Here is an 18302-nt window from a genome sequence, read left to right on the forward strand (position 1 = left end):
CTCTGTACCTGAATTTTGTTTATGATGTGCTCCTGGAGCGGCCCTGCTCCTAGCCCCACTAACTTACTGTGATGAGCAAAACTCCACAGCATTTTACAAAGATGTTCTGCAGTAAGGTTAATCTGAAATGTACAAAGGAGTGGTTTGGTGTGTGGGGCAGAGAATGAATTGTGGGACCTTTTCACTCAATGGTCACCAGTTCAGTCTTCACCCAAGCTAGTACCAGCCAAACTTCTCTAAACAGACTCTCTTGTTCTTGGGTGCCTTTCACAGGGAATTGTGGCTTTTCCACTGCTATTCCAACATCCAGTACAAACAGCTCCCTGTTTGGTAACTTCCCAGAGACAGACTGTCCTGTTCCCATAGAGCCATCCCTTTGCAACAGGGACTATCTTTGCTGAGGGACATCAGTGCTGGAAACTGAGTGCCAGCTGAGCAGGATATTTCTGTCCCTTTGTATGCATGGGAAAAGTTCCTGGGATACTGCCCTGGTGGTATTTGTGCTGTGCTCATTCTAGGGGTAAACCCAGACATCATTTTCCAGTAAATGCACACTGATGTAAGAGGAGATGAAATTAGAGTGGGTACATGTGAATCATGTCTGCAGAGTGTAAGGGCTTTTCAAGAACCACCATAGAGCAAACTGTGCTGGGCTCAGTCCCTCTGCACTGGCTGAGATGCTCAAAACTGCAGCAACTGGACTGAGGGGTGGGAATGGCTAAATGTGCATGAAGATGCTTGTCCTTCTTTGAGGTCAGTGGCAGCTTCCTGATGCCCTAAGAACTTTGGTTTTCAAAAAAACATCTACTTTCCACCTGTGCTCAGCAGTGTGTTGCTCATTTCCTGGAGGTAACTCCTATATAGTATCTTGATTTGCAGTATGACTGGAAAAAATACTGTTACTTCAGCTCATTGGATCCTTTGAGTAATTAACAGTATTAATTCTGCTGCTAAATCAGCCAATTTGGTCTGTTTTTTTTTTTTCTACAATATTCCTTGAGACTGTAATATTGACACTTAGTACTTGCAGTATTCTGTACTTATATTGTGATTATAAAAGTAGTTGCGTGTTGTCAGTCCTACCCAGATTAGGATACACTCTATTTACTCCTGTTTTATCCAGATGCTGCAAATCCTTTAATGAACTTTTCTTTCCTCCTTCAAATTAAAATGCTCATAAAAATTTTAATGCTTACTTCAAAACTGGGAAAATTTCAGAGAATAATCTACCCAAGAAGGAAAAAAAAGTGTTACTGTTTTTATAAAAAAAATTGGAAAATCATTTTATTTGGTCTAAATTCAAAAATGTGCGAAGGTGATATCATCCAAAATTTAGAAAGCTTTCCAAAGAACGGAGTCAGTTTTATTAACTCTAAAAACTGGATATGCTGTGCTGAGAGGTTTCTGTGATTCTGAAATGGATAAAACCTCTTTACGTTTAAGGTTAGGAACAGCTAACTGAGACAGTCACCTCAGCATCTCCTCTAAGTAAATTATTAAGAATGCTAAGGTACAAAAATCAGGAAACTTCAGTTAATATGTTTCCCTGATAGATTCCTCAGTCATTTATACCTCCTCTTTTTGTTTAATCATTAAATCAGTCAATCTTTTCTGCTTCACATGTATCCAACTTCTATCGCTGTGTAGCGATCTCAGACAACTTTTCTCTCAGAAACCCTGCAGGGATTAACAAGATGTTTTTATAAATCAAAGGTGAAGAAATCAAAAAAAGAGAATTTTTTTTTCTATAAGCAGTCTGGCTTTACTTTCTTTGGAATTTTTTTCCACTTTACTCTCAATAGGAAATAGTAATCTCCCTACCTGGCTTACTGTGAAATGATCTTTGCAAGTTTCTTAAAGGCAAAAGACAAGTAGGATGGTGGTTTTAAAAGAGATTATTGGACAGAGTGTCTGGAGAGGTTGAAATACAACTTTAAATAGAAGGTATTTTTAAGAATTTGGGCTTGAGGGAAAAAAGTTGCTGTCAGCTCAACTCTTTGTTTGCCAGAGGTCAATGAATGATGAGGAAGAGATTACACAGCAAGCAAATAATGTTGAATAACGAGTTTGAAACTCTTCTGAAACTTTAAGCTTGTGTTTACTCCTTTTGTTTCTTCTGCATTGGTCTGAAAAAATCTTTTTAATCAAAAAAATCAACTTCTGGAACAAATATTGATTTGTCATGTACACCATAGAGCTCAACAAATGTTCTTGCTGTTTCTGGCCTTAGCAAACTGAGTGTGTGGTTATGGCTGTGCTGTGCTCAGAGGATGTACTCTGCAGGGATTGGTCCATCCACCCCTTCTTGGGAATGTTTTCCCTTGGATGTAATCCTCTAGAGCTATCCATGACTGGCATCTTCCTGCCCTGTGCTCAGGTGGGTCTGGACAGCCCTGTGCTGTCCCAGCGTGGGACAGAAAGGATGCAGATGTCACTTTGTTCATGAGCTGCCTGTGGTTTCCTTGGGTATGTTTGAGTTCTGAGCTATCACAGTGCTACAGGTGCTGTGCCCTCTGCCCAGCACAAACTGCAAAGTTTGTCTTCCTTTCCAGCTCTGACTTGTCTTCCCAAAATTCCCAATGCTCTGTGGGAAGGTGGCAATGCTGGTTATCACATCCTGCCCTCCCGCACTTCCTGTCCCTTGCTCCTGCAGGACCCATCTCCTGCCTTGTGTCAGGGTATGTGCATCAGGAACTAATCAAAATAACAGCAAGAATATAATCATGCAAAATTGGAGCTGTTGAATCCAGCCACCAGCCCATGGGGATGAGATGTGGGACACCAGGAACCAAGAGTGGCAATAGGAGGAAGAAGGGCAGAGAGTCCTGGAGTCAACTTCCAGCTTTCCTGCTGGATCAGCCCTCTCAATCAGCTTCTCTTCTACTGGGTAACTGACTGATAGACCTCAAACAATGGAGCAAGGATGGGAAGTGGCCCCCAGGGCAAAGCAGGACTTCCCCTTTCTGTCAGCTCCCCTTTCTGTCAGCTCTGATCAATCCACAGCCATCACGTGCACCTTGCTCAGTTCCCTGTGCCAGAGCACCAGCAATCACCACTGCAGGAAGGAGGCCAGACCACTTCAGACTATTTACATCATCTTTGGCTTCTGAGAGTTCAGTCTCCTGCAGGATATTCACTGCTTTTCCCTCTATCCTTGCCTACCTGCCAGGGAATACCACGGGGTAGAAGTAGGGCTGTGAGGTGCGTTGGCAACCTCCTGTTGATGTTTGCCACTGCACCAAGTGCTGAAATACATCCCAGTTAATGACACCCCAGTAAAATGTGCCAGAATAGATCTATATTGCTCATGTTTAAAGGAATATATGAGAGGGCAGCCTGTTGAGAATGAACATATCCTCTGAAATAAGGAACTCCTTAGAAAGGCTCCTTCCAGCATACTAACAAGTATCAATACTGGAGTAAATCAACCCAGCTTGTTTAAGACTGGGATCTTTGTTAAACAGTGAAAGTAAGCTGAATGTACTGTTGTGTTTAAATCTCTGCTGTCATTAATGGGATGGGAGAGGGGAGGAAGAAAGGACAGAAACAACTCATTCATGATGAAACCAGTCACTGTTTCTTCCTTTACAAACAAAGGAGGGGGGAAAAAAGGAAAAGAGCTCTCACAAGAACCTGTATGAATTTCCTTAAGAGAGTGTACTTTAGATGGAGAATAAGTTAAAATCTGTAAGATGTTGGGGTTACCAGGGTAACAATGTTTTAAATACAAAACCAAATAGATGTATGAGCCCAAAGTAAATCATTAATGTGCATCAGTATATTTGAGATGGGTTGGAGTGACTTATATATTGTAGTCCTTCTTTATTTAATATTTCAAAAGTGTTCTTTGATTTAAAAGCAAACACTTAATAGGCCTCTTTTCAGACAATTATGTCCCCTTTGCTACAAAGCACTCTGAAAAGAGATTAGTCATTGATGCCATCTAATAGAACAAACACACAAATTTGATGGAGTCAAACAGAATAAAGGGGTCTTGGAACATCAAGAAACTTAAACATGGACATTATTTTAAGCTTCATAATCATCCCAAGACTACTCCTTGCAAACTTGCATTCAGCACCCTGCTGAATTCAAGCTTACACGGTCAATCTGCAATATACTTTTTAACTACAAGGAACATTTCTTGGTAACTAATTTTGAACTAAGCCTTTCTATAATAGATGAAAAGGGTAGTTATAGATAGGTTGGGGCTGGATGCAACTGTTTCCCGAGCAATTCTCTTCTTATTCATGCCTATTTTCCTTGTTTAATACAATTTATTCAGTCCAGGAGGTGTCTTCATAGTAGCATGATAAATAACAGCAAAAGTAAGTCAAATGGTCAATTGAAGAGATCTCTTACAGGATCCTAAATTAGCCCTGGCAAGTACTGAACCTCTGCTGGTTAACAGTTGCTAGTAACTGTGAGTGATTGCTTCCTTCCCAACATTTCTTCCCATCCTCATTGCTATTCTAGGGACACACTCAAAGCTTGGGCTTCATAATTAGTAGGAATAAAACATGGTAATTTAACAATGCCACTAAGCTGGAACAAATGGAGTTACTTTGCTTATTGAAATTTGGGGCAAACACCAGAGAATAATATCCTAGAAGAGAAAAAGCATACTGCATGCCTAAGGTTATGGAAAGGAATTAAACTCTGGCTTGCAGTTGGATAATCGTTGTAACTACTTTGCGTAGTCCAATAAAAGAAACTCAGTTCTTGCCTGAAATAGGAAATGTTAAATTTGTGGCAATTTATTGAATGCTGGAGTTTTTTCAGTTCACAGTGTACTTGAATGATTATAAAAAACAAGTTCTTAAAAGCTGAAGTAGTGTTTCTTCCAAGGATTATTTTTGGAAGCTCCTATTTGCTGGGTGTTATTTGTGCCCCTTTCCAAGCGGATACAAATAGGAGTAAGGAGTTCACCAACGTGAATAAGAACTCCTCTGGCTCCTGCAATCTGTAGTGGTCTGACCAAACACTCCTTTCAGGGGAAGAGCAGCTGCATGGTGAAAGGTCAGCACAAGAGGAAGGGGAGCTCTGCCTCCTTCCCAGGGAAGCTCCAGCCAGATGACAGCACCACACCGCATCACTGCTGACAGCTCCCTGAGCAGATTCCTTCCATGGGCAATTAGCCTTCACAAAGCATGAACAGACTAGTTTTCTATGAGGAGACTGAATTTTAGCTGACAAATTAGACAGGTTCCCTGAGGCCAGAGTTATGCGGCTTTGCCAGTCGCACTAAAAATGTGATTTATAACAGATTCCTCAGCAGAGGCACTCCTTGCTTCAGGAATGAAGGTGCACACTCTACTCAAACTCTACATCTAACAATATGAGCTTAGAAACCTTTGTCTTGTGCAGGAAAAATTGACTGTTACTTGCTTTTGACTTATCAAGTGACTCCTCATCTGTCCATGAATGGATAGTGGAAAACTACAGTGCATATTTAGAAGTCAGGCATGCACTGGTGTAAATAACATTTTAGGAGGTAAGATATATTAGTTTGGGAAATTAAGTCACATGTTGGTGGATGGAGTTTCTAGCTGTGAAAACAATGCAACAGATTTTGTCTAAGATGTGTTTCTGGCTTTTGATGACTCTGGCATAAAACAGAAGCAGAGGAGCAGAGTTTGTGGTGCACAGGACTGCACTGATTATATGTGAAGTATCTCACCCTGCCTGCTCCCAGCACTGGGTGCTGTGCAGGTGATTCCTGATGCCTGGTGCTTGTAATACACCCTGGGGGCAGGATGAGCCAAGGTGGCTGTTCCATCAGTGCAGAGCAAGCAAGGGTGAGGGACAAAAATAATGTCTATCAGACACAAATATCATACTGTGCTTTGTTGCCTTTAGTTCTGCCTATAAACCAGACCACTCTGAAAGGGAGACCAAAAAAAAAACCAGAAAGTTTGCCCAAAAAATTTTTTCCCAAAGGTATTGGAAGACTCGGAGTTTTTGTGCAGTTGCAGAGTCACAAAAATTAAGGAGGAAAAGGAAGAGAGCAGGCAGGTCCCAGACCCAATTCCTGCCAACTGAGGCTCCACTCTGCCTCATCACAAGGTTTTCTCCTTGTTTCCCCCTCTGGTGAAACAAGTATTTGTATTCTGTGAATATCAGCACTTGCTCAGATCAAAAAGCAGGCTCACCCATCCCTGACAGTGTCTTGAACGTGTCTGTGTTTGCATGGAATTAACAGTTAATATTTTAATTATTAATTTATATTACTTACTAACTGCATGCTGTGTTACTGAGGTACGAGGCACACTCAGAGACTGGTAAAGTGTGGGAGGGGAGGCTAACAAACCTTAGGTAGCCTAGATATAACAAGTGGATAATGTGTGGCACACAGATGCAGACACAGGGGGCTGATTTTGTTTGGATGAGTTTTGGACTTAAGGAGAATATTGCACAGGTGAACAGATGGACAAATGCCTCCTTCAATATCTGCTTTTACCTCCATGTGAGCTGGGAAATTTATAACTCTGAAGTATTATTACTCACAGTAATTAAAGAGTGTGGGATTTTTGAATTTAGAAGCCTGTCAGACACATACAAATAATGACTTCTGCAGAGGCTAAATCTTATAATCAGTAGATACAGATGGAAACTATCAAACTTGACTTATATTTGTGTCTGCTTAAAAAAGATGTTAGTTAAAAAAAATCCATAACTTATCACTTTAGTTTTCTGATATGACCTATGTAAAAAAGACATATAAAACAGGAATGGATCAAAGCTTCTCTTCAGATACATAATTAGACAAATGGTTTTGGACAGCCTTTACATACTGGTTTAAAAGAAACTCAACTTTCTTTTCTGCAGGTCCACAGGTATGACAGGGAGGTTTCATCAGATATTTCTTCAATGGGTTAAGGATCTGAAATTTAAAGGCAACAAAACATCCTTATATCTGAACCTTCTGAAATCTTCGGATGATATTTGAATAGCAATATTTGTTCTTTTTTTTTTAAAGTTTAGGTTGCATGTTTCTTTCAATGAATATTAAGCTGGGATAAGAAAATTCTGAGAGAATAAGTTCTGAGATTTTAAACTAGAACTTCACAAGCTTTGTATTATATCAAAATGAATGCTCACAATTTTCAATAACTTTTTCTTGTAAGTATTGAAGCTTTTCTTATAGCTGCAAAAATGGATAAATATCTAAAGAAAAAGATTCTCTAGAACTGAAATTTAACCCTTTATTTTTCAGTCATGTCCATCTAGAAACTCTATATAATTGCATATATTTTCTCGTCAGAGACAAATAGATAATGTATGTAGCAACTTCTAGTTACCAGTATCATCTTCTCAAATATTATTTCTTAAGATGACATTAAACTGGCTTTCATAAATTCTGCAACAGCAGACTTTGTAGGTATTTGTCTCCTAACATGAAGATACCAATCCCAGGCCTATTGCTCTCACCTAACAAAGCTTATCTGCTGACAGATGTTGTACATAAAGGCTGAGCTTATTGGGATTTAAAATCCTAAATTATCCTGAGTTGGAAGGGATATGTATTCTGTGATTTTAGTGCACAATAAAGATGAGAAGACTAACTCATATTTCACAGATGTAATTAACAAATTAAATGGACTCTACACCAGCAGTGAATAATACAAACTCTGCACTCGAATGGTTTTAGGCTGAGTTCTGCTGCCCTCTATTCTACTTCCACTAGATGTCAGGCTTTTGACAGAACTGGAGGGCTTTAATCTCTATTTCTTAGTATGAAGCTTGGTGAGGATCACAGCTACAATTCTCCAATTCCAAGCACAAGCAGTAACCCAAAATAGGAGACACTCTGAGTTGTTGTATGGATTTTTCTTGCTCTTCATTCTTTTGTGCCTTGTTTTTTCCCTGCAGCAAATTTCTCAGCACTGACAAGGTACAACAGCACTGGTAAATGGGAGCACTTCCAAGGAATGTGGGATTCCCTGTGGGCATTTCCCTTTGCTCCTCCATTCATTGGCTTGACACATCTGTTCAGGAAGACTATATAATACCTGGTGAGTTCCTCGAAAATATTCAAGCATGTGCCTCTTCACTCTCTGAGAGCAACCAGGTGGTGGGGAACTTCTCAGTTATTTCTCCTCCCTAGCAGGGATATTTATTTCTATTTTCTGGGAATGAGATACAATTTCAGTGAGTATTCCCATCTCTCCAACAGCATCTTTGTGAGATATCTGAAGGAGCCAGGTTGGTCTCCAAGCTTAGCGGATGAATTACATTTTCCAAGCAACAGAAGGCAGATAGCATTTCCAGGGCTTTACACAGGATTTTGTAAGACTTTGCTCACAGATGCTAAGCAGTGGCTGCCACAGTCCCCAAAAGGTGAGTTTCCCATGTGGAGCTCTGCAAATACAGAGCAATCCCAGCAGGTTTAATGTGCGTGTGGAGAGTGACTGCACACTGTGCAGAAGCAATGAGTCTGCTTGAACTCCCTGTTTTGTGCCACAGAGTAACTCCACAGAAGCACAAAAGCCTGGTGAGCTCAGCACAGAGCACAGAGGTGATTTGTGTGCACTGGCTTAATAGCAGCTTTTTGGCTGTTCAGTTGTCTGGGCTGCAATGAAAACTAGGAAAGACCAAGATTTTCACATAAGAGGTGAGATCTGAATGTATTTGTATGGGAAATCTACATTATATGGCAAAAGTGTCAAATCTAGCTCCCACTCCACTGCTTGTGGGAGCATTTTCACACTGGCTTCTAGGACTTAAAGTAACACTGGATAGTGGAAAAGGTCACAAGAGGAGACTCATAACTGCATGCTCTCCCCTTCACAATCCTCCTCAAGAACCGTTCTTTACCACACAACCTTAAACAAGACCCTTAGAACTTATTTCAGATATGTTGTGTCTATGCAGCATTTCTGCAAGTTCATTGCTTACTGCTGCTTTCCCCACATCCACCAGTTTTCCTTCAGCCTCATGACTGAAGTCAAGGGCAGCCTGCCTTGTGCAGAGAGATGTCCTTTCCTGCTTTGTGTAGGCCCTTGTGCATCCCTGTCCTTTCCTACAGAAATTAAACTGTGGTAACCAATTTTATTCCCCTGCAGCAGTGTTGAAGTATATACTACTCATTATCATAGAATCCTGGAGTGGTTTGTGTTGGAAGGGACCTTAAAGAGAATTTAATTCCACTCCCCTGCCTTGGGCAGGAGCACTTTCCTCTAGAACAGGCTGCTCCAAGCCCTGACCTTGAACACTTCCAGGAATGGGGCATCACCTGACACTCAAGAATAGGTGGAATCAGTGACTTTTTTAAGGTTCAGTTTTATCCAAATTTGTGTTAACTCTGTAACAGGGACATTCTCTATCCATGAGAATAAATTTCTAAGCAGAAGGAGGCCTCTCCCTGGCACCTCATAGCATGGGGAAAACTGCAGGATGACACAAATTAACACACACAAAACCTCCTTGAATTCAGCACCTTCCTTCTTACAATTCAGCTTCATTTTCTTCTGTACCAGACAAACCCCTGTCTCTAAATTCTACGTATTATAAATCAACTGGTACATGAATTCATGTACCACGAAATTCCCCAGGGAACCAGATTTTGGGTACCAGATATCCTCAGCAGCATCTCTTTGACCCAGCTGACCAGGACAAACATAGTGTCTTTCCACATACTTATGCCATATGATGAGGATAATGCTGATTCCAACAAAAATATTCCATGCAAATGTGGCATAAAACCTCTGTGAAGGGCAGATGACAGTCACAAAATTCCTCATAGCCTCTAAAAACTGGACTGCATCTAACAAATGAGGCAAGAGTCCCTGCAGTGATTCAGAGCCTGGCAGCTGTGCAGCTGACAGCTTTCATCTGCATCTCCTTCTCAGAAGACATCATTTGTTTCCAGGACAAAATGCAAGGGCTTTGAACATCTCCTCTGAGGCCTTGCAAGCTTTTTTTTCCAGATGGAGGGATTTCTTTCTTATAAAGAATTAAATTTATTTATAATATTACATAACAAACAAGTGACACATAAATGTCAACATCAAAAATAACTGCTCTTTTATGGCCTTCAGACACATGTGTAACACCTCACCTGAAGCCAAATAAACTCTATAGTTGGCTTCAGATTGCAGTAGTTATTCTTGGGTTTGAGACAGTCTGCAGTATCCATTTCATAGGGATTCTGTTTTACCTCTGGTGTTTAAAAAGATGGTGCTACCTCCTCTCAGATCTGCTCTTCCTCGTCTTAATATAGGTGTTCAGAATTCCTTGGCAAGGTAAGGAATGCCTGTAATTTGCCCAGTGTAAGCAGGAAACTGAGGGCATGATGGCAGGGCGTGCTCCACAGATTTAGCAACAGAGGCTAATGAAAAGCATTTTTCCAAGCGCATCGATCAATTTCACTAGATCCCATTAAATAACAGAACAAAAATAAAAGCTTTTGGTCTACAGCTTCAAAGCTGTGCGGGCTAAATCATACTTAATATAATGCAGGCCCAAAATAAGTCTGAAAATGAGTATTTATGCCGGAAACATATAAAATATTTATGCTGCAGGATTTGCTTCTTTACTGTAATTTTTTCCAGAGCCCAAATTTTATCTTCTGATGGAAGTTGCCCCCAATAAAAAAGGGGCACAGTCAGTGTACATATTGAGATTAGAGCGAGTGGCCCTCTCACAACATTTGAGATAGATAGGAGGGATTCAGTGTCTTTGACCTGCTTTGCCTCCTGCAGAGCCAGCATTTGCTGGATGGGGCAATTTTCTTCCAGAGTTTTAGCTAAGAGAGGTCCTTCCCTTTTCCAGCTTCAAACACTGTTGCCTCAAGAGTATAGTCTATCTCTTAATTTGATGGAGAAGTCTTTAAAATAAGTTCTGCGCAACTTTATTTTCAGGTGTAGTTGGCTCTAGGTGGAGTGTTTCCTTTCTTGTAGTTCCCTAAAGCTGTGCTAAGAAAAATAAATGTTATTTGGACTCTAAACTCTCTGTGGGAAAAGCTGCATCTTTAAGGGATCTGCCTGTTTTTCACAGAATTAGGTAGATGAGCTCAACATACAACATATGAGCTTAACATACAACAGCCGTGAGTAATGTGGAAAAAATAATTAAATTTTATAATCTATATAAAAATTGGCTGGACGGTTGAACTCTAAGAGTGTCTTCCCTGTGAGAGTGATTGTCTAATAAAGCTTTCTATAGTGTTTGGCCACAATTAGTCTTTTTAACCATCAGAAGCTAATTTCCCACCCACACACGTGCAGGTTAAGTTTTCATACATGTTTAGAAAATGCTGAACGATATTTTTAGAAAATAAACATTTAAAAATGTAGCGTTACATTTAAAAATATTTTAAAACATGAAGCAAAGTAGTATTTCCTTCACAGAAAGCCTCGGACTGGGAGGGACCTTAGAATCGTCAGTTTCACATCGCTGAGAAATCTGTATATAATTAGGACGTTAAGGGTGAAATAACTACTCCCGCAGTTTATGTATTTTTATACTAATTTAATATTTGTTTTGTTTAGAGACGGGTATCCCCAAAAGCACACGGGCCGCGGTGTGGGGCTCGCAGCAGCAGCTGCGTGAAGACAGCGGGTCGCCGTGAGCTTCCCACCGGGGAAACTCAGGTACGGAAAGAAAAGAAAATGTGAAGGAGAAGGAAAAACATGGGAAAGATAAAGGAGCTGGTAAGGAAACAGACACTGAAAGGTCGCACATCTCCCGGCCAGAGCGGCCATTTTCCCGCTGGCTCCGCGCACCGGCCCGCCCGCCCGGCGGGGCGGCACCGCCGCCATTTCCGCGCGGCGGGGGCGGAGCGGGGCCGGGCCAGGCCGGGCCGGGGCGGGCGATGGCGGCGGCAGCAGCGGAAGCTTTGCCCGCTGCCCGCCTGGAGAGCGTGCGGGCGCTGTCGGGTCTGTTCCGGGAGGCCCAGCCCAGGTAGAGGGGAGCAGGGAGCGGCGGTGCCGGTGGATGTCGGGCAGGACTCGCCTCGGCTCCCAGCGAGGTCCTGCCCCTCGTGGAGTCGGCTGCGGGTTGGAAAAGGGGCTCTCCATACCCCCATAGGGGGTGAATGAAGTCCCTTCTCCTGGGGCTGTGCTTTTGGGGGTGAGCTGTCCCTTCTGTCCTGCCCCAGAGGGGTCCATGAGGAGCTGCAGTGTGCTCCGTCCTTGTGCCTGTAGCAGGGAGGAAAGGTGTTTGTCTCTAATCGTGGGTGGCATAAAATGTCCTGGAGATATAGAATGGCTCGGGTTGCAGGAATGTTAAAGCTGATCCCCATCCCACGCTTGCTATGTGCAAGGATGCCTTCCACTATCCCAGGTTGCTCCAAGCCCTCTCCCGCTTGATCTTGGACACTTTCAGGGATGGGGCAGCCACAGCTTCTCTGGGCACCCTGTGTCAGGACCTCACTACTCTCACAAGGAAAGATTTCTTCCTAAAATCCAGTCTAAACCTACTCTGTCAGGCTGATGCCATTGCCCCTTATTCTGTCACTTGAGGCCCGTGTAAATAACCTCCATCCTCCTTGTAGGCTCCCATCAGGTGCTGGAAGGCATCATTTAGGTCAGCCCAAAGCTGTTCTTCTCCAGGCTGAGCCCTCCCAAGTCTCTCAGTCTTTCCTAAAAGCAGAGCTGCTTTATCTGTCTAAACAACTTCGTGCCTCCTCTGAATTCTCTCCATGTCCTTTCTGTGCTGGGATCGCACGGCTCAAGGCAGCTCTGCAGTTGATGTCTCACCTGAGCAGGGCAGAGAGGCAGAATCCCTTCCCCTGCTGCCCACTAGGGGCTCAGCCCAGCACAGGGGGGCTCTGGCTCCCAGCACACATGGCCAGGGCATGTCCAGCTCTCCCAAATCCACCACCAGCACCCCCAAATTCTTCTCCCAGGGCTGCTCCATCTGCTCATCCCCAGCCTGGATTGATCCCCGGGGGTTGTCCTTACCCAGGTGTAGCACCAGCACTTGGTCTTGTTGACCGAGTTGTCACTTGGCTGTGTAATTTACTTGACCGAGTTGTTGACGCATGGCTGTGTAATTTACTTGAGGCTTCCAGTGCTTTTAGTTAATTTCTTTGTTTCCTTTACTAAGCTACAAAAAAAAAAAAAAGAAAAGGAAACGTCTTTATTTTGTTTCTGGGAATGTCGTGAGGATAAGTACTTTAAAGGCTTTTTAGGGACTGCTTAGAGGAATGGAGTTGTGCAAGTACCTAGAACTTAGAGTGGAAGTACAGAATTGTAAATTTGTGGATTTGTTCGCGTCATTCCTGACTAATTTTGTGATTTTTTTTTTTGGAGCTAATCTTTTGAACACAGTTTCATTACTGTTTCTAACTCCATGTTTTCTGCAGTGGTATCTTGCAGTTTCAGTTTTTAACAATCAAACAGGTCTTACAAGGAGTGACAGTAATCTTCCTTTTGGCATGGGTGCAGGAATTCTGACTCTTTGTTTTGACTTAACAAGAAATTATGCATGTCTTCCTTGTCCAAGAGCTGGGCTGCTGTGCCCTTTGCCTCTGCTGCCTTTTGTATTCCTGCAGAACTTGATGTGGAAATGAAGGACAGGTAGCAATAGCAAATTGCAGAGCTGCTGTACCTGCACTCAGGTACAGGAAACTGAATTTTGTGGAATATCCACAGAGCTGTTTTGGATGGATTTCAAGGGCTGTTTACATTGCAATGTATTCTAAATTCCACTTTGGCTCTTTGGCAGTTTCATAAATTGAAAATTAGGGAAAATGTTTTCCATTTCAAAAATATATTTTAAATATTTATAGCTGCTTTGTATGTGAATCTTCGTTGTACTCCCAGAAAAAAAATTATTTTTTAAAAAAACTGTTAGTAAGCATTGCTGTGGAACAGTTTTCTGAAGTCAGCCTTGGCTGGTTTCTTAATATCAGCTAAATATTTTCTAGTCTTCTTGCTAATTTGAGGGTTTTTTTATTCAGAAGGACAGTTTTATTTAAATTCCTTTGTTGTACACACTCAAATTGCAGTATTTGAATACGTAGGTATAAGAGTCACATGTAAATTTTCTCAGAACAGAATCCTGCTCTATCAAACAACATTGAAGTCAGTCTGTGTTCATTTGTAATACCTTTTGCTTGCTTGCTTGGGCTTTGAGGTTTGATTTCTGCCTGGAATGATCTGGCTTGAGCAGTCTGGATTTTCTTCCATAGTGTTTAAGAGAGAGATTTGGAGTTCTGTCTCTTCTCAGTGATGTAAAAAAGTCAACATTTCCTCCCACATTTACACTGAGGACAGACACTTCCTTGTGTACCCCCTGCAAGGTTTTCGTCTTTGTATTTTACTGGAAATGTCTGTACTCTTAGGTTTTCTTTTACTTTCAATCCAATTTTAAAAGAAAAATTGTCACAGCAGCTCAGCATGCTTCTGATCCAGTGTCTGACAAAAAGTTCTATTCTGCTGCATAGCTCTGCTAGGAGAGTGGAGCTTTTCCAGCACAAGAATAACTGTTATCCTTTACCCATTTAGTCACAAAAATGTGCACAAAAGTTCTTCTGGCTTCTTTAATTTCTCTTTTTACCAACTTAAATAAGTGAACGTTGTACAGTAGTAGGTCTTGCACTGACCACTGGGTTCTGTATTTTGCAGTCGTGTCAGGAAATGATTGGTTTCATGGGATAATCCAACAAAAGGCACAGGCTGATAGAAGGAAACTATAGTGGGCTGAGTGGTCCTGTTTTAAAATCTGCTTTTGGTCATTGTTTTTTGTGCCACTTTGGTATTTTCCCTTCAGTATTGCACCACTGTAAAATGTAGCTTCTTCCCCGTAATGCTCAAGTGATGCAGTGGTGGGCTTATTAATATTTCAGTGTAGATGGAGAATGTGTAAATATATTGGTCTTGATCAACTGTGAGGTTGCAGAATAAAAGACATGCTTCCTGAAGATCTGAAACCTAATGTTGTGGTAATTTAGTGACATTGGTGTGTGTTGTTGTATTTCTTCCTGCACTCTCCCTTCTTTGTAAGTTTCCTCCAGGCCCTAACAGACCTCAACATTGGAGACGCTGCACTGTCAGTAAGATGTAGCCTAGCATAAAAGTGTCACTATTGGAGCAAAAAATCTGATAAGGAACTTGGAAAATGTGAACTGTGAGTAAAGACAAAGAGTTTTGTTTAGTCTAGGAAGGGAAACGTGGCAGGAGCAGAGGTGGGAAATAATCACTGAATCACAGAATAATGAGGTTGGAAGAAACCTCTAAGATCATGGAGTCCAACCTATGCCCTAACACCTTAACTATAGCACCAAGTGCCATGTCCAGTCTTTTTTTAAACACATCCAGAGATGGTGATTCTCCCACCTCCCTGGGAAGAGCATTCCAGTACTTTATTATTCCTTAGGTGAAAATTTTTTCCTGATATCCAACCTGTACCTTCCTAGGCTCCAGACATGCCTAAGGGTGTGCTTAGGGACAAGGTGGATTGGCAGTGTTTGTTTAATGTTGAACTTGATGATCTTAAGGATCTTCTCCAACCTTGCTGATTCTATGGTTTGATTTATGGATGTGATCACTTAGGAAAGGGGAGGTAGAATTTCTAATTGTGCAAATGTGTAGGCATTTGAGTGAGCATCAGGATGCAGGTAATACCATATCACCCAGTAGTGTTTGATCAAGAGGACTTTTAATTCTCCTCTAGGAGGAGTTTTCAGCGTGAACATTTTTTTTTAATGCTACTTTACATTTCCTCTCATCTCATGCAGTGTCATGTATAAACCTACCAGAGCTATATGTATTAGGGAGACTTTTTTGTTTATTTTTTATTAAAATTCCAATGAGCTGTTGAAAAGTTATGAGGAATACTAAGGCAGCACCATTCTCCTACAGCCCCTTTTTTGAAAATGCTGATGAGAGGATTGTGTGATGTTTTTGCTCCTTCTACTTAAAATTTCTACTATGAGTAGTTAAATACTCAGAATAGTTAAGGATTGCTGCAGAAACATCTTTGGCTTTACAGTAAGAAGTGCCAACGTCATAGGCTTTTTGGTAGGAGTGCATTTCTATTTTTTCTTCACAACAATTTCTGTATTTCAGAGAAACGGCGGAAGAAAGCGTCTTTCAGGATGTGCTGGAAATCCTGACAAGCACCTCCAGTGCCATTGAGCAGAGCTGTGAGGACTCCTGTGGACTGGCAGATTTGGACACCTGCCTGCTGCTGATAGCAGAGTGCTTCAGGTGTCTGAGGAATGCCTGTGTGGAGTGTGCCAAGAATCAGCATGTCCTGAGGTACGCTTATTCACCCTTTTAGCCCTACCAAAGTACCACCTTCTGATGTTGGTGTGGTTTTACAAAAGAGATTCTTCTTTTGCACTGCTGTGTTAGTTGATTTATTAACTGGCATTTCCTGCTTGATGGAATCACTTGAATTCAGATATGCAAGAAACAAAAATAGCTGACCTATTTGTAGGTCAGTTTGGGGCCCTGCTCAGTGATAGAACAAAGTGTTTTGGTCCACAATCCAAGTTGATTACACAAATGATATAAGCCTGTTGGCAACCTGACTGTAGAACTATACTTTTCCCCGCTTTCTTAATTTTTATAACATAATGAATAATTAAATGGTCTTAGTAATCAGTTACAGAACTAGTATGTCTTCTAAGGTTTATTTAAATCTGTCTGGCTTTCCTGGCAAAACACGGCATGTAAAACTGCCCATATGAATCCTGATATTTTTATATATATATATATATATATATATATATATATATATATATATACAGGCAAGTTGAGCTTAAAGGTTATTAAATCAGTCCGGTTCTTTAAGTTATTTGGCCTCTCTATTCTGTGTCTGTTTTGCAACATTGAAGGGATGCTTGTGATGCAACCAGCTGTAGTTAGTGCAAACCTGACAGTCTGGTTGATGTTTCTAAAAAACCCAGCAAAATAGCAACAAACACCCTCCTTGCCCCATGAGAACCCCAAACCAACCAACCAACAAAAAAATGCCCTAACTTGTCACAAGTTGGTTATATCAAAGAATTTCTGGGGACTACAGTCTTAAAAATTGGTTTCTTGAGACGTTTAAAATTTGATTTATTGAACTAAATGTAATTTTGACATGGGACCAAGTTTTAATTTCTGTACTGGGGCAGAATTCGGTTAATGCCACAAAAATTGCAGTGCAGATCATTCTGAGAGTTTATCTATGATTCCTCCTCACTGGAGAAAAGATAAATGATAACTTGGCCTTCTCTGCTTCTCTCTGAGAGTTTTGTATGTTTCCCTTTGAGCTGGCCCTGTTGTTTTTTGGTAGCTGTCACTAATTGCTTTGTTGGCATTGAAAATCCTCCAGGTTTATTATGAAGTAAGAGAATTCTTGTTCCGGATGCTTGACCTCCAGACAAAGCAAAGTTTTTACAGAAATAAAGCTGTTTAAATTATAGGAATAACTTGCTAATGTTTAATGTCTGGTAGGAAGAATAGCAAAAAGGGAGGAAAGGCTACTTAGCTCTGAATGTTCTGTGCCCAAAATTGGTAAAATGCAGAATGATGCAATAAACCCCTTTGATTTGTTTCTGATGGTAGTAATGTGGCTGCTGATAGGGAGGCAGTAATGTAGGAGAAATTATTTTTGTTTCAAAGGTCCTGAAGATGCTAAAGATTTCCTGTTAACTTAAATGAAAAGCCTTTTAAATTTTTTGAGTGTATTGCATATAAAGTGAATTATTGTATTTTATTCCCAATTTAATAATAGGAACTTGGGTCTCATCTCTACATCTGTCCATTTGATAAAGTTGCTTCATGGAATACAAATCAAAGAAGAATTGTTGCTGACTGGTAAGGCTGGGGATTTTGTTAAATGTATAACCTGCATTCTATTTTTTTTACATGCATGGTATGATGTCACTTTACTGATGCATTTGTTTTATTAATAAGCTTAATTCTTTCTTGAGTTGCAGTTAAAAATTGGCCCTCTCTTAGACTGCTTGAAAAAGGTCTCAAGTCTAGTTCAGCTGTATTTTCACTGAACTTTCCTTGTAGATTGCTAAATGAAAGATATTTGGAAACTTTTTAATATGAAGCAGAAAAATTTAGTTTTATAAAAGGAAAAGTTCCTGTAGTACCTCCATTCAGAATACTTTCTGCTGTTTTACTGGCTTTTTATTTGCTGATTTTTAAGATAATTTATCTGATCCTAGGAAGCAAATTTTGGCTGAGACTTCTAAAAAGTGGTTTTTAATTTTCATTTGGATACCACGGTTGCTGGCCAGTCAGGATGGTATCTGCGAGGAATTATATACTGATTTGAGTAGTGTTCACATTTCCTTAACAGATGAGTTTTTTTCTTTCAGTGCAGTGAAAATGTGACTGTGTAGTACT

At 41.0% G+C, this 18302-nt stretch overlaps 1 protein-coding gene across 1 annotated transcript in view; it reads left to right on the plus strand.

Moving 5' to 3' along the window:
* The first annotated feature begins 11742 nt into the window (after window positions 1–11742).
* Window positions 11743–18302, plus strand: part of ATXN10 (ataxin 10) — a 76405-nt gene continuing 69845 nt past the window's right edge. The window contains exons 1-3 of the mRNA XM_005482701.4: window positions 11743–11904; window positions 16017–16208; window positions 17677–17759. Coding sequence (XP_005482758.1) covers window positions 11816–11904; window positions 16017–16208; window positions 17677–17759 — 364 coding nt within the window. The 5' untranslated portion in view covers window positions 11743–11815. The remainder of the gene's footprint in view (window positions 11905–16016; window positions 16209–17676; window positions 17760–18302) is intronic.

Source organism: Zonotrichia albicollis, chromosome 4 (assembly GCF_047830755.1).
Source record: "Zonotrichia albicollis isolate bZonAlb1 chromosome 4, bZonAlb1.hap1, whole genome shotgun sequence".
Lineage (NCBI taxonomy): Eukaryota > Metazoa > Chordata > Aves > Passeriformes > Passerellidae > Zonotrichia > Zonotrichia albicollis.